Here is a 15,361-nt window from a genome sequence, read left to right on the forward strand (position 1 = left end):
AAGGGAGGTGGGCGTAGAACGGGTGGGTGGGGAAAGCCCTTTTGTCAACATAAATGAAATGCGCCCACAATTTCAAGTTTGGCGACGGCGCGTCTCTCTCTCACTCTCTCTCTCTCTCTCTCTTGCTTGCTCTTCATTCTCTCTTGCACAATTCTAAAAGTATAAAATGAATGAAAAGCGAAAAGTACAATAACAACAACAACAACAACAGCAACAGCGACAGCAATGAAGAGTGGTTGCGGGGGTTGTGCGGGGCACTCAGTGGTTGGAGTTGGGATTGGGGTTTTCCGGGACTGGGAAAGGGAAAGCAGCGAGTTGTTCCGTGCTCCAAACATACAAAAGAAATGACATTCGAGTGCAGTGCAGTGCAAAAAATGACATAAGAATGCATTAAAAGCGCGCGTCAACGTTGACTGACTATGGGGCAGGGATCGGGAGAGGGACTGAGACTGGGAATGGGAATGGGGACAGGACCAAGGGCAGGGACCAGAATACAGACAGCCCGACGAGGACAGGACCGCATAGCCAGAAACGCCGAGAAAAAGCTTTTCCAACAATGCAACAGACGAGACGGCGTCAAGTTGACTTCCACATCACAAGCTAGCCTCCCCCCCAGAGGAGACACCTCCATCTGCAGGTCCATCTCCATCTCCGTTTCGAGCTTCAGCTTCCCTGGAAGACCGAGTGAAAGACGAAAAAAATGCTCGCACAAAATGACAAACAGTCATACTGATTGAATAATGGTCGTAAATCGCATTGCTGACATTGCTCTAGCTACGGTAGAGGTGGAGGCTGGCTGCTAGGGGATGGTGCCTCATGGGTGGGGATCAGTGGTAGTGTCGCCTGGACCTGGACCTGGACCCACCCCAGTGATAGCCACGGTGTAGATCCATCGGGGGTTCAAGTTTTTCGTTGTTTACCATCTCGAACAGAGCGCAGCCAGTCGTCATCCAGCGTGACAGCAATCGCATTTAAAGTGTTTGGCTTTCCCTCTCCATCGGACTGGAACTATCCATGGCAGCCCGCCTCCATCTATCTCTAGAATTTTTAAAGTGTCCACCAAAAATGCGTTGATGGTTCGCTTTTCACTTTTCCGTTTGAGCTTAGGTTGGAGCAAAGTTTTGATGTTTTTTTTTAGCTTTTGGGATTTATAGCGAACTTGTTCCCCAGCTCGCAAATGGATTAGAGCCGTGAGATGGTTGACAGAATTTTTTCTGTCAGGCAACAGGAGCCGTAGGATAGAGAAAGGGTTTGGCGGGTTGGAACGGTTGATGTTAAATTGATTGGTGCCAATAGGATTTGGCAGAGACACCATCTCCATCAGGAATTGGTGTCGCACCAAGTGGACATGATCGGACAAACTTTGTCCAATTTAAGGGATTGGTCCCTGAACCAGGGGAGCTGTCTATTGAAACTTCTTAATTACAAATTCTGTGAACGTTGTGGGCCAAAGTCGGGGAGGTGATGAATAAGTAGGTCTTAGAGTGGAGAATAAACTCGACAGATATGAGATGCGGGATTTCATAGCCATAACGGGCACCAAAATAGGTTTGACAGCTACGTAATCTTTACTTTATGGAAATTTTTTATATTTTTGAGCACAGCTGCCCCATTGAATTCAACCCCCATAGGGATTGCAGTGCCACCCCAAGACCATTTCATAACTTCATCCGTCACCATTAATCTCATCTGCACTTCGTAACTACTCGCAATAACCTTAACTTTACGTTCGAGCAGTTTAATTTTATCATTCCTAACGGTCATCAAACCATTAGCACCCACACCATCGCAGTGTAAGAGGCATTCATTCACCCTCTTTTAAATTCCACCCCCGCGGTAAGGAGCTAAAGCAGCGAATTTCCTTTTTGCTCAAATTAGAATGCACTTTATGCACTCACACACACGCACCCCCACACCCCCACACCCACTCAGAACATTCCAATTTGTCTATATGCTCGCATGTCTTTATAAGAATATACGTCACTTCCTTCTCCATCTCCTGCCGTTTTCTTTTCCCTCCACCCGTTCATCAATAGATGCCACGCTCCCAATGTCCCTGAAAGGAAGTCAAATCAATAGCCACAAATTTTGACATTTGTCCAACGACTTTGCAGGACCTCTTGCGTTGCTTAACGCAAGGGCGGACAGACATTTGCAATTTTATTAGAGCCCAATCCAGCCCCCAGCCCTCTTTGAGTGAACGGAATTAATACATTAGATATCGGAGCCCCCCAGCGAAAATTGCGAGCATGACGAAGCCGAATGTGGCACATAATTCCAGCTAAAGTATTACAGACGCGTGCCTCTAAAACTGGGGTGCTGGCTGGGAACCACAGACCACCCCCTGCAGAGTTTCGGCAAGGGTGGGCCAAGAAAGTTAAATCCTAACGACGACGACAATCAATTGATTTATACAAGACTAACCGGCGGGGGTGGGTGAGTTTTTGATGTTTATTTGGCAAATATTTGATGTGGCCTGGCCCCCCTCCATGAAACATTGTTTTAAGATCCGGACATTGGCTTAGTTCGCTCGACTTTCCTCAACTGTCCTACTGCTCCCCCATTCATGACTTAATTGCCCGGGGCAGCGTTTAAAACATTTACTTTATTAAGACATTTTTTATGTGCTCCTCCCGTTGCCGCAGCCTTCATCTGTCGTATCGTTTATATCAATTTGTTGTTTACACCAACCGCTTTTCCGGCCTTCTTTCATATTTTTTCAGTGGCTTTATGATTGCTCTTTCGTAATCGAATTGTGTTTGCCTTAAGCCGCTTGCCGAGGCTCAGGCGAAATGTGAGCAAAGTTTACGGCTGGCTGGAAAGTCATCTAAAAAGCGGCCCCAAATTCCAAAAGGATTAGCGCTTGTTTGCCAAATATTTGAGGCCTTAAACTCGTGATACACAGGCTAAGTGATGAAAAGAAAAGGAAATCGCACAGTGGTGTGGAAGTATGAGTTCATTTAGGGTAATTAAGTTGGCAACTAAGCTGAAAGAATTCTACAAGAGTGGACTATGTATTATCCAAGTACATGATGTGGGAATTCACACAGAAATCTTCGCTTACTCCCATTCTGTAGTGCATGGATATATGGACACAGTGTTCCTTTAAACACTTTCAATATCTCAAGTCCTCCTGGCTACCGTCGTCCCATGTTCGTTGGTTGTATAAAAAAACGTCTTATCACTTTCTTATCATTTATCTTTATTATGACCTAAGACCCTCAACAAACACGGCTTCATTTACTTTTCAACAACAACAAAATAATAAAATAAATAAAGTGAGCGAAGAAAAGAAAAGAAAAGCCGAAAACCTCAATGAAAGGCAACTTCCGTGTGCGTAGCCTTTTCCTTCCTCCCTCCTTTGCCATTGTCATTCGAACTTTGTGTTTGGCTGGGAAAAAAGTCTGAAAAGAAAAGCAGAGCCGAACCCCACAAAAGAGAATCATCCCAAACAAGTTTGTTATTTAGCTTTGGCACCTATCGCCCCTTTACTTTAGGGTTATTTACGGTGAAAAAAAGTCGAAAGGAAGTAGCATGAACGCCTTTTAAAGGCAAACACTTCACAATGGAAAGCCGCACAGAAAAACCCGTTGTCCCTTTATGGGCAGTCCGATGCTGCTCGAAAGCTCGATCTTTGCTAATTGATTGCCATTAGATGGTTGATTTTTTCACCGCTTTAAGGACCTCCACTCTTATCGAACACATACCAAGGGCAAACAGCTCCCATCAAAAGGGCGGGGGGCAGAGGTCAGAGAAGCAAACAAACCACGAGAGCAACGACTCAATGGCATATAAAAAAGCGATTTCAGGGCGGCTGTCTTTGAGCTGGCTTTGACAAAAGGCATCCCATCCATCCCTTGACCTCCTCTATTCCAACCGTACCCCGTTTTCGCAGATGCCTTTCAACAGAATCTGCTCCTTGGGCCTATGCAAACATATTGAACTTCCGCTTGTGTGGACGGTTCAGACATTGCGTTTTGCGCAGACATTCGAACGGTGGACAGTAGTGGAGTGGAGTGGAGCGGTCGTCATTGTTTGCAGTATTTACTGAGGGCAGGCGAAATATTTATTATGCCATCAAACAAAAGCCCAGCGCTCCACTCAATGAGCTCCTCTATACTCACACAAAGGTCCTGGCTGCACCCTTTAAACATAGAATTATCCATACTCTGATTTTTTCTCGAGTCCGTTAACTTTGCTCAGTTTAAAAGGTGTTCGAATTGAATTGAATTGATCCCCTCTATACTCTCCCAACATAACACACATTAAATCTGTTGAGTCTCTTTAGTTTTAGCTGCTATACCATACGACATATTTGTACCTTTCTGTAGGGTATTGGCGCTTCACTTTCCAGCAAATAAACATCGCCTTCGATCTCCTCCGACCTCTACTCGAGACAAGTGAATAAATACATTTCGAGTGGACTTTCTTTGGTCTAGTTCGCATTTCAAACAGGCTCTAGTTCAGTTCCTTTAATAACTTCAGTGGCCATGCCTGTGCTTGAGGCCGGAGATTTAAGGTTGACAAATATTTAAAATATTTCTTTATTGTTATTAAAAAATATGAAAAGTGTGTGTTTCCTCTTCTCTTGTGCTGCTAGTGGCTGGGGCCTTTGTAATCCAGCATTGTGTGGGGAGTTGGCCATTAGACGTAATTCAATATTCCATTCAAGAACGAAAGAGCCAGAATACAATGGCTGTGGCCAGTTTGGAAAGCGGGCAAAGGCCACCAGGAGGCTGCCGATGGACGTCCGCCAGACAATTAGGGCTACTCCAACATTTGCCGAGGGGATGCGAATTCCTGGCCCCTTATTCAGCTTTCATTTTTGAGCGTAACTTGAACTCATTTCGGTCCTTTATTCGCCCCTATGCCGACATAATGGTTACGTTATGGGATATTAACTTTTGACAGGAATATCTTGTGGACATTTCGCCTTTTTGCTGCCAAATCAGGCCACTAATAGGCTGTTCGTTTTGGTTAATCAATCAATACATGGAAATTTAATGACTGCTACAGCAAAATATGTTGGATTTATGTAAGGTATAAAGTTACAGAATGCCACTAGCTTCAATTCATAATGTATAATATTGAATAATATTTCTGAGTGCTATTAAGAGATCATCAGTCCTGTCATCAACTCTTGTAAAGAAATAACAAAAATAAAGAGCACTTTCGTGGCTGTTCATAAATAAAACTCTTCCATCAGATTCCACCTGCAGTTGTTTCAATCCTCGACACTCCCAAATGATACAAAACCAAGCCAAAATTACGAAACACTCGTAAGCCGCACAAAAGCACAAAAACGCATAGCCACTATACTCTTCCAGAGGGTATTGCAACTAATGCTGGGAGTTGAGTGAACAGTCATACCTACATACCCATAAAATTTCTCCCACTTCTCGTCTCGGCTGCAAACGTCGATATTAGGTTAAATTCGAGCTCAAAAGAGATTCGAGGCATTGATGATGGAATATCGACTGAATAATATTAAGTCGATTTTCCGAGTTTGTTCCGAAAGTGTAGTTCAAGCCTCTAACTGAACAATCAAATGCATAATTTCTATTCTTTTTTGTGTCAGCGTGGAAATTTTAATGCACAAATTGCATAAATTAAGCACCAAAGACAAAAACAATCGGAGCGCGTATAATACAAATGAATTCGATTTGTGAAACAATAAAGCTCAATGACACGGCTGCCACTGCCGCTGATGGCCAATTATGATGCTGATGCTGATTCTGATTATGATGATGATGATGACGATAGCGAGGATGTCAAACGAAATAACATCACGTATACGCGGGGCTGTGCAGTCAATGCAAACTATTTATTTGCCTTCTGCGAACGTGACAAATAATGCACCGAATTTTCATTTTCATTTTCATTTTCGTTGCCATATTTGTTTGGATAGTGTGGAAACGGAAGGAGTTGATTTCCACGCATAATACCTCACGTATCCATCCATCTCCATGCGGAAGTTGGCTTGCCACTTGCACCACGATAAACTTTGCCCCATAATCCCCATAGAGACAATGACTGTCTCGAAAGTTGTTTCCATGACATGTAAGTGGCGAAATAGACTCGAGTGTATTTATTTTATTGTACTCCACAAACTCGGCAAGCTGGTGATGAGAGTTGCCAAATTATTGTCATTAGTTTTGTGAATGAGCCTTGCCCCGCCCCGCCGAGGATGAGCTTGTTGGGTCAGAATAGCCTAAAGAGCTGTCTGTTTCCTGCTCCTTCTGGTCTCAGCCAGTTAATTAGACAATTTCCCAATGGCTTGGTACGGCCTGCTCCGCCTGTTTTGGCTGGCTCATGGTTGCTTTCCTGTGGGTTTTTCGGGGTAAAGTTTTCCGGGCTAATGTCAAACATCAACAACTGGTGATGGAGGTGATTTCTGTTTCGACTTTTATGGGGCTTTAATGAACATGTTTGGAATCAACCCCACTGCTGGTTGTTGGTTGGTCGTTATTTGCCGAATTAAAAGGGACAGAGCTTCAGAAAGCAGAATCTTAGATCAATTTTGGCTTCACTGATTCGTAGATCCGGCAGCTTTTCGAAAAGTAAACTTATTATCTTTATTTTGGAGAAAAATTGGTAAGCAAAAACGTAAGTCTCGCTCATCAGGTTTTTACTGTCAACACAATTTCCTGCTTATCCGCCAGAATGACATGCGAAAGGATGCACAGTGTCCTGTCATTTCATGGCTGTCTGAACTTGAAAGTTGCTCCGTTTCTCTCTCTCCGTCTCCGTCCCCGCCTCTGTCTCTACCTCTTTATTTGTGGAATTCTACGCACAATTTAATTATATTTTCGAGTTATGAAAAGAGCAAGAGGGCGTTCCAAATTGATTTGCACGCCTCCGTGCCCCCGAGCTGCAGGCTCAGGGCCGTTAATCACTACGTTAATTAATTGGTAAATTGTGTTTGTAGCGTAAATTATGTCACCGTCGTGCGGCAGCAGCAACCAGCAGCAGAAAAAAACCAGCAGGGTTTTATATCAGTGTGTTAATACGTAATGAAATAAAAGATTAAATGGGATTTGATGTGACTGATTTTACAAGGGGTTTTTTGTGGGTTTGAATGAGAATTATCAAGATTCATTTTTATCTGCCACATGACAAGGCGCTACTCATTCTGCGCAAACCATTTACTTTGGCTCAATTAATCTAGTAGTAGTAGAATTAAGTAGACACGTACTTAATGAAGCCAATTGAAGCCACATAGCCCCAGGCTGGTAAAAGTGGATGGAACTCCGATACGCATGAAAACACAAACAAGCTGCAATAATTTAAATATTACATAATCATTTTATTGTAACTCGAATATTCATTTCGAATATTGAAGGTATGTTCTCTGTGTACATATGTACTCTGTGTGGTACGCATAATTTTTGTGTGCTTCCATCTGCCTTGCTCCCCATTTGACACGCACTCGAGAAGCCCAGCTATCAATTAACTTCATTTTCAGGCCTGTTTTTGTGCTTGTCCTTCTTGGCAACAGAAAGATTTCAATTACTGTTTGTGAAGTGAACCGCCCGGTTGGCATTACAAATATGTTTCTTACATGCCTCATACGTACATATACATCTACATATACATATGCATGTGATCGTACATAGGAGGTAGACAGCAGAGGCTCCCCTCAACGTGATGGTCAAACAGCAATTTCCCTCAATTAAGTGCAATTATTAGGCAGAGCAATAGGCAGATACGGAGCGGAGATGCCCTTCCCCGAGAGTCTGCCTGTTTCACTTGGCTGCACTTAATTAGTCACTGGGCCAATGATGCTGCAATAGTCAATAAATGATGGACTGATTGGACTGTGCTCAAGGACAGATCTCCAATTAAAAGTGTCGTCTTTTCGCGCAATTAAATTTCAATTAAAGTCGGAGACTTTTCGGAAAAGCTGCACCCACCACCCTCTGGTAGGAGTGGGGGAGAGGCGTGGCTGGACCAGAAGGAGTAGGCCACGGAAGCGTCACAATTACATAAGTAAACAGAAGCACTTTCAGGCTTCTAGCTCTCGGAACAATGTGTTACAATTTAGCATCGCCTTTGAGCTACGTCCTCGCATCCTCGTGCCACGCCCGTGGGCGTAATAAACACTTGACCCATAAAACTCACAAGTGTGCAAACCCCACTTCCACTCCCATAGTCTCCTCCTCCGAGCTCTCCTCACGTGCTTCCCCGAGTGCAATGAAGTCCAAGTGAAGTGCGCACGTGTGGGTGCGGGAGCATTTGGATAAGAGGAATGGAGGTTGGATGCGGGATGGGGGATGGGCACGTTGGAGGAGCTCGGACTATGCTAATATGGCCATTTGTTTTGGGCTTCTGCAGCCGACGATGATGGGAGTTGTCGGAGTAGTGGAAGTAGCAGGAGGGGCCACCCACTTGCTTTGTACTTGGTGCTCCTCATCTTAAGCGTTCGCTTAACTTTGCCATTTTGCAATTAAAATACAGAATCCGAACGAGTCTCTCGCCATTGCCGCTTCTGCAACCAATCTCAAATGAAACGTCGTGTAAAATGTTTTCTCATTTATTTTCAATTTCATTAAACTTTGTGCCTGGCCATTTGCCCGATGTCACCGTGCAGAGGGCAGAGTGCAGTGGGCACCGTGCAATTGCGAACAGCAAAACAAAACTTATAATTGGTTTCAGTGCTTATTTATGCCGCATTTCTTTCAAAACGAATACCCTTACCCTTCAGAGAATGGACCAATAGGACATGTGCATCGATATGCTTAGAATCTGGTTTCCCTTTCCAGTGATTAATGCGACCAGTTGGTAAACAAAAGAACCTAAGTAACATTTTTTTTCGTTATTGTTTGCATGTTCCACTCATTAAAGAAAAAGAAAACTTTAAAAACAGAAATTCACAAAACTGTTCACATGATTATTTTTTATTCGTATTGCTTTAAATGAATACCATGGGGTGTAAAAGAATATCAAAATCCTAGTAAGAGTATTCAGTATTCATTAGGGGTCCAACCCAACATTGTTTCATTCTCTCCGTCGACCCACTAAATGCAATTACAGCATAAATCTCTGTCATTAGACTTTTTTTGTTGGGCCGCAGCCTTCGGAGCTTACCCAACACCCCATTCAGGTGGAGAGTTGAGGTCAACAGCGAATCTAGACCCTCCTCCACCTGAGCCCTCACACTGCCTCTCCTCTTGTGGTAGCTGCGGCATACGCGGCGGCGTATGAGTTATGTTTACTTACGCCCTGTATAAAAGTTGCACACAATGCAGAATATTTAATAAAAAAAATAGCGACAGTAATCTAAGAGCTGAGCATAGTACAATGGCAAGCGGCATGAGAGGACAAGGAGGAGGACCGCAAAGGATTTGCGCTTTTTAGAATTTCACGCACGTTCCCTTCCTAAAACATGTCACTCGATGTTTTATTAACTCAACTCTGCCTCGCTCGAATCTGCCTCGTTTCACGCACTCTCTGGCCCACTCGAAACATGGCAGGAAATCTCAGCTGTCAATACTTGCGGATATTAATGAGAGAAGCCCCACAGGCAGCTAGGAATAAGAGTATGCAAGGCATTGCGGGTATGGCTATGTGTTAAGCTCATGGGAGGCGTATTAAAAGAGGGAAAAAGGGAAAGAAGAGTCCCAGTCCCAACAGAAAGCCCACACACAGACACACAACACATGAGTCCCATCACGACCAGACGACAATGGAAGAAGAATGCTTTATTGACAGGTGTCGATTAAGAATTTAGCATTATTTTTGGTCTTGCGCAGTGCATATAAAAAATTTATTACACGCACGAAAACACACAAACGTGTCACATTTTCAGAGGAAATACCCCAGCAGGCAGCCGGCAGCCGGCAGCAGGGACCCCGCCGATTGGCACTTGGAAGTGCGCTTATGTCGTGACATGTAAAATAAATCAGCCATAGCGTCCCTCGCGCATCAGACACAGCTGAAAATCGAGAGAATCGCTACACAGTTCTTGAGGTTTGTCGCCGTCTCTTAAAGCGGTAGTGAAAATGATCTGGAAACTTCATATTTGTATTTGGTAGCAGATGAGTTCATGGTGGAAGTATTGTGCAATGGCCTTAAACGCCATTTATTGAACTTGCATTGGAGTTCATTTTAAAATTGAACCAGATAATATTTGATTGCAACAGTTAAATATAGCTATCAACAAAGAACTTGGTGCCAATGAAAACCAAAACCAACTGTTCGTTAAAATTCAGATAACTACAGAGAACTAAAAAACCAGATCCTTAATATGTCAATCAAAATTAGATTTTTTGTATTCTAATATTTCTTGGTATCCTAAAGATATTAAACCTGCTCATGCTCCTTCTCCCTCCCCATCATCAAATTATGTTAAAAAGTAAAAATATCAATTTGGAACACTCAGCGAGCAGATGGCTGTGCCTGCAAGTTGCCTGTGATTCATAGATCTATATTATCCATCGATCTGCTAACAACTGACTTCATCGGGCTGAAAAATTCCTATAGCTAGGAATTTTAGCTCTACAGCTTTTTACAGCTTTACCGATTTAAATGATATTGTTCTTCCCTTAAAGATATAAAGCGATCTAAATTGTAAGTTCTTCTCACTGCACTGGTTTTACTTGTTTCTTTCTTGGCTGTGCCAAGAAAAAAGGGCAAACATATAATGTGAGAATACTCAAACATTTTGCATACTTACCTTAGTTTAATCCGAAGTGTAACCACATTTCAGTACTTTGTGTAACTTCATAAAAATGAAAATTTACAGCGTATATCCTTTATGCTCATATGCTCATGCCAACATCAACTCCAGCACCAACAACAGCAGTATCTGAAGCAACAAGGAACTGCGATAAACGTGGCTCTGCTCGTTTCCCCTTTCTCTTCATTGCATCAACTTTTGTGGCTTCTGTTCCTTGGATGGGGATGGGGATGGGGATGGGATGCGGGCACTCGTAACATCTCATGGGGCGGAGCCTGGAGCTGGGGCTTGCTACCCAGTGCAAACTTTGTTGCATCACAATGCCAAGAGCGGCTGAAGGGTTGAAGCTGAATGCTGATTAGGTGTTGAGCGATTACGTGAAATGTTTACGCATTTGCTGAAATGGGTTAAGCGAGGAGCCGGCGGAATTGGCTAAGAAGTTTCTGTACGTTCCCTTCCATAAAGCTCGAACCTCAGCCGAACACTTCTCGATTAAGTACGAAAGGTGGCCAGTTAAGTAAGCCAAGGCAATTTCGATATGAAAGATTTTTCCAATGAAAAAAATTAGCAGTTAATAAGTGAAGGTCATTGATGAAATAATGCGATTCCAACAGCAAGGTTTAAGGTTGAATTTTCTCCATTTTCTACGTTCCCCTTGTATTGCACTTAGTTCAGTTCTGGTTTTTATAAAAATTTAATTAAAGTATTTCTCCGTAGTTCGGCACACGAAAACGAAGTGGAGAAGTGAAGAATCAAAGAGATTTATTTACCAAGCGTAAATTTATTTTCATTTCCCCCACTTAATGACTTTATGCTGGCGGAGGCCCCATCCTCAGACAACGGAGGAGACATAACATATGTCGCCTCCCCGACCAACCACTTCGCAAGGTCTCCTCTCTATCTCTCTCTCTCACGTTTGGTTTTAATCTCCTGCATACAGCAACAAAAGCTCCTTGGGGCTGTCTCTTAAATAAAGGTGCCAAGACTTCACTTTCTCCCAACAAAAAACAATGAAAAAGTGAAGAAAGCTCCATCTCGAGCTGCAACAAACAGGGACACTAGAGAAGCAGCCAACTTCTTGACTTGCTCAGTTTCAGCAGCCAGAGCAGGAGCACGAGCAGGAGCAGCAACAACAAGTTGTATAATTTCCCCTTCTTTACATTACAATTTTGTTCAAGTTTCGTTAAATGCATTTTCTCGCTACCCTTTTACATCCTCCATCCGGCTTTCCTTCCTTCCTGCTCGCAAACGAAACAGAACCAACAAGTTCGTATAAATATCTTTAGCCCACGACGCTAGGCACGTATGAGGCGGAGGGTAGTTAAGAAGCATGTAATGCGAGTACTACCCAAAGCCCTCATTCGCGCACATTCTTACTACGGCTCCAGCCATCTCCATCATTCTCTGGAGCGTTCCCGTTCTGGCTCTGGAAATGTAATTTTCACCTTGCATTGTCTGCTGCGTGCTGTGTAATTATTTTCCCTCCCACTCCAATACCCCCAGCCAATACACAAAATTGCAAAACCAAATATTCTGAGCTGCTCGCATCTTTGATTTGTGTGCGATTTTCGCCTATCGCATTGGGTTTATTCTAAATTAATTTGCCTAGAGTCGGATATATAATACACAAGAAATGAGCTTTAGGTATGTGGGATTCTGTGAATAATTCACTTTCGTGCTCCTCAGAGCTTTGTTGTAAGGGCTGAGAGAAAATAATAAGCAGCGCAAAGCCGCAAATGGTATTGGAGTTTCATAATCCCTTCAGTTCTCAGGTTTCTTCAGTTGCCGCTTTTATTAATTTTGTGTCCAATATTCATATACTTATTGTAGGTGCACTGACTTACATCCAACATAAACCAAGGGGGACGTTTGATATAAAAATAGCGTTGAGAATGCTGAAAATTTAGGAATTTTAGCCCAGAATATGGTAGGTGAGAGGGTTTTGTTTATAAGCTGTAATTTTTGCATGTAAATATATTAAATTAAAAATAAACCCCTGAATACAATTTATGATCGTTTTCGTTGGTTTTGTTTCAGAAATTGTAATTGCTGTAATTCCTCAGCAATATTGGCTAATCGAAGCTCACTTTACTACTTCTAAGCCACGGCAAAGACCCTTTCAAGATCCACAAAAATGCTCTAAAGGATAGAAAGGAACATCGAGAAATGGCCAGCACAATTCAACTCGTCAGTCGTTGTTGTCCGCTTTCAGTTTTATTCTTCCACATGCTTCAGGTGGCAATGAATTTCTGGTGCGTGTCTTGATTGTAAATTGGAGCATAAAAATTGTTTTACAAACTCGCTCGACCTCCGCTGCGCTCGTCTCGGCTTGCCGCCGCCCTGTTCCCATACAAATCCAGCCACGCATATGCATATACATCATATGTATATATTTTGTGTTAAAAATGCATTTATTGTTATGCATATTCATACGAATGTATGTATGTGTGCCTGGGTATTCGCTTGTTGGCATTTGGGTGTATCCATGAACATTTATTTATAAAAAGAGAAAAATACAAGAGCCTTGCGGCTGCAGGTGCAATCGCGGCTACAACCGTCACCGTCTGCATCGCGTCGTCACTCTGCCATTTCTTGCATAATGACATTGACATGCCGCAAGCAGCTGGCACACTCTTAGGCGACACTATTTTAAAGTCCTTTAAATTGCATGTCATTAGTGGAAAGTGATTTACTACTTGGAGGCATCTTTTGAGGCAACCCGTGGAGAGTGACAGTCCTTCTTGAGCTTCTCCATCTTCGGTGCAAGGTGCGCAACTGACTCGACTCGTTTTCTTCTGGCTGTCTGTGGCCTTTGAGGTTTTGTCGGGCGTCTGTGTTTTAATGAGGACCGCCAAATGACTTTCAGCGCATTTTAATAATTGATTATTCTTTGAAAGAAACTTGGCTGATTTTGGCTGGAAGGGATTGCGGTCAAGGCCAATGGTTATAACTTATTGTTAGCCGATGGCGAATGAAAAACTTGTGACTTGTGGTGACCTGTGAATAATATATGTACAGTATATGCATATTAAGGTATCCAATAGCCTGTAATCGAGGGGGTAATTACCTTGTTTCGTGCCGCAAACTTAAGTAGCGTAACGAATCTGGCAAAATTATAAAATTTACTTCCGCAAATGCTTCAACAAAGTGTGACTAACTCGATTTGTGGCATTTGCTGTTATTCGTTTTCGTTTGTAGGTCGGATATTCAAAACGCTTTTGCCATGCTGAAGTTACTTTGGTAAGCCACGAAATATTAAACCCCTGAAATTCCATTTATTCAATGACAATTCTCGCTCAAGTGTACTGTTGGTGTTGGGCCAAACTCTAAGCAAGGAGATGAGGCTATCCTTTCCTGGTCAGTGTCCGAAGTTTATGCCACTACCCACTGAGTTTTCCAAAGAGACATCGGTAAATTTAATTTAATATAAAAATTCGTAACTTATAGCAGTATTTATTCCCACCAAGTTCACTGGCAGTTGGTATCTGTACGCAGTCCACCCAAACTATCTGCAGGAAAAGTGCGTAAAACGCACTTATCAAGGCCATAGCTTTTGGTCGCAGTTTGCCGAAACAGATAACGATAATTTCATAGTGCAATATTTTTGCTATCAGGATAGAGATCGATACGATAAGCTTCAGCACATGAGTAAGTACTATCCGACGTTTTGGGTTCGTTTCGTAAAATATTCAATATTCAAAATTATTCCAGGATCAATCAGCATTTTTGTGAAGGAACTGGAGCCCACAGCGCAAACTGTGGCATCGATTACGAATGCCCTGATGCGGAATTTTAAATTCCCACTAAGACTACTCAACTACACCGATAATTCCTTTTGTACAGAATTCGAGTATAAAGAGGCACAGTACAGAGTTTGAACCCTGGACGACCTAAACTAGACCTTGGGGTACCTTTAGTTCTTGAAGCATTGTTCGTTCATAAACTTTGAACTAAGGAGCTCGCCGCGCTTGAAACTAAGGGAAAGTTCAATTTACTTATCATTAAACAATGGCCAACAGTTGGAAACCAAAGTCACTAAGCGAATCTTCACGCTTATTTACATTCATTTCACCGACTTTCAATGGCGGACAAAACAGGGAATGAATTCGAGCCAAATTTGATTCGCTCTCCGCACATAATTCATGCTTGAGGCAATTTGAATGTCCAAATAAGCACAAATGCCACAAGTTCACCCTCCCATGCCATCCTCTTCTGACTTGCGTCCTCCTCTGACTTCTATTGACTGACTTGGCACGGACTCGGACTGGGCTTGTTCTGGGGTCGGGTTTGCTGATTTTGATTATAAATTAAATAAGTGCCATGACAGCGGCAAGCATGAGCCACAAGCCGGGCGGGAATAATTTGTCCAGCCTGTTTTGAAGGTTGTCTGCCGAGATCTTCTCTGTTTTTGATTCCAGTTTGAAGTTCTGTTTGAGTTGCGGGTTGACTGGAGAAATCAATAAATTATTGAACTTGGCCAGGCCCACTCGAGCAGGTATTAATTTAATATTGAATCTGTGAACGACTCACTCGGCCATGGACGCCGTGGCGTATGCGTAATCGAGATATAATCAATGCATTGAACTCTCTAGCAGCAAAAACTGTGCATAAATATGCCAATGATATGGCCTCTACTCGATTTTCCAACTGCTCTCTGCAAAGTAATTTTCCTTTTCACTTTAT

At 42.8% G+C, this 15,361-nt stretch overlaps 1 protein-coding gene across 1 annotated transcript; it reads left to right on the forward strand.

The window, feature by feature from the left end:
* The first annotated feature begins 13,819 nt into the window (after nt 1–13,819).
* LOC111080964 lies at nt 13,820–14,744 on the forward strand. Its single transcript, XM_022376852.2, has 4 exons — nt 13,820–13,918; nt 13,980–14,088; nt 14,146–14,326; nt 14,390–14,744. Exons 1-4 carry the CDS (start codon nt 13,902–13,904, stop codon nt 14,554–14,556), a joined length of 474 nt encoding a protein of 157 aa, XP_022232544.1. The 5' UTR covers nt 13,820–13,901; the 3' UTR covers nt 14,557–14,744.
* The last annotated feature ends 617 nt before the right edge of the window (nt 14,745–15,361 follow it).

This window comes from Drosophila obscura, unplaced genomic scaffold (genome assembly GCF_018151105.1).
Source record: "Drosophila obscura isolate BZ-5 IFL unplaced genomic scaffold, ASM1815110v1 contig_46, whole genome shotgun sequence".
Taxonomy (NCBI): Eukaryota; Metazoa; Arthropoda; class Insecta; order Diptera; family Drosophilidae; genus Drosophila; species Drosophila obscura.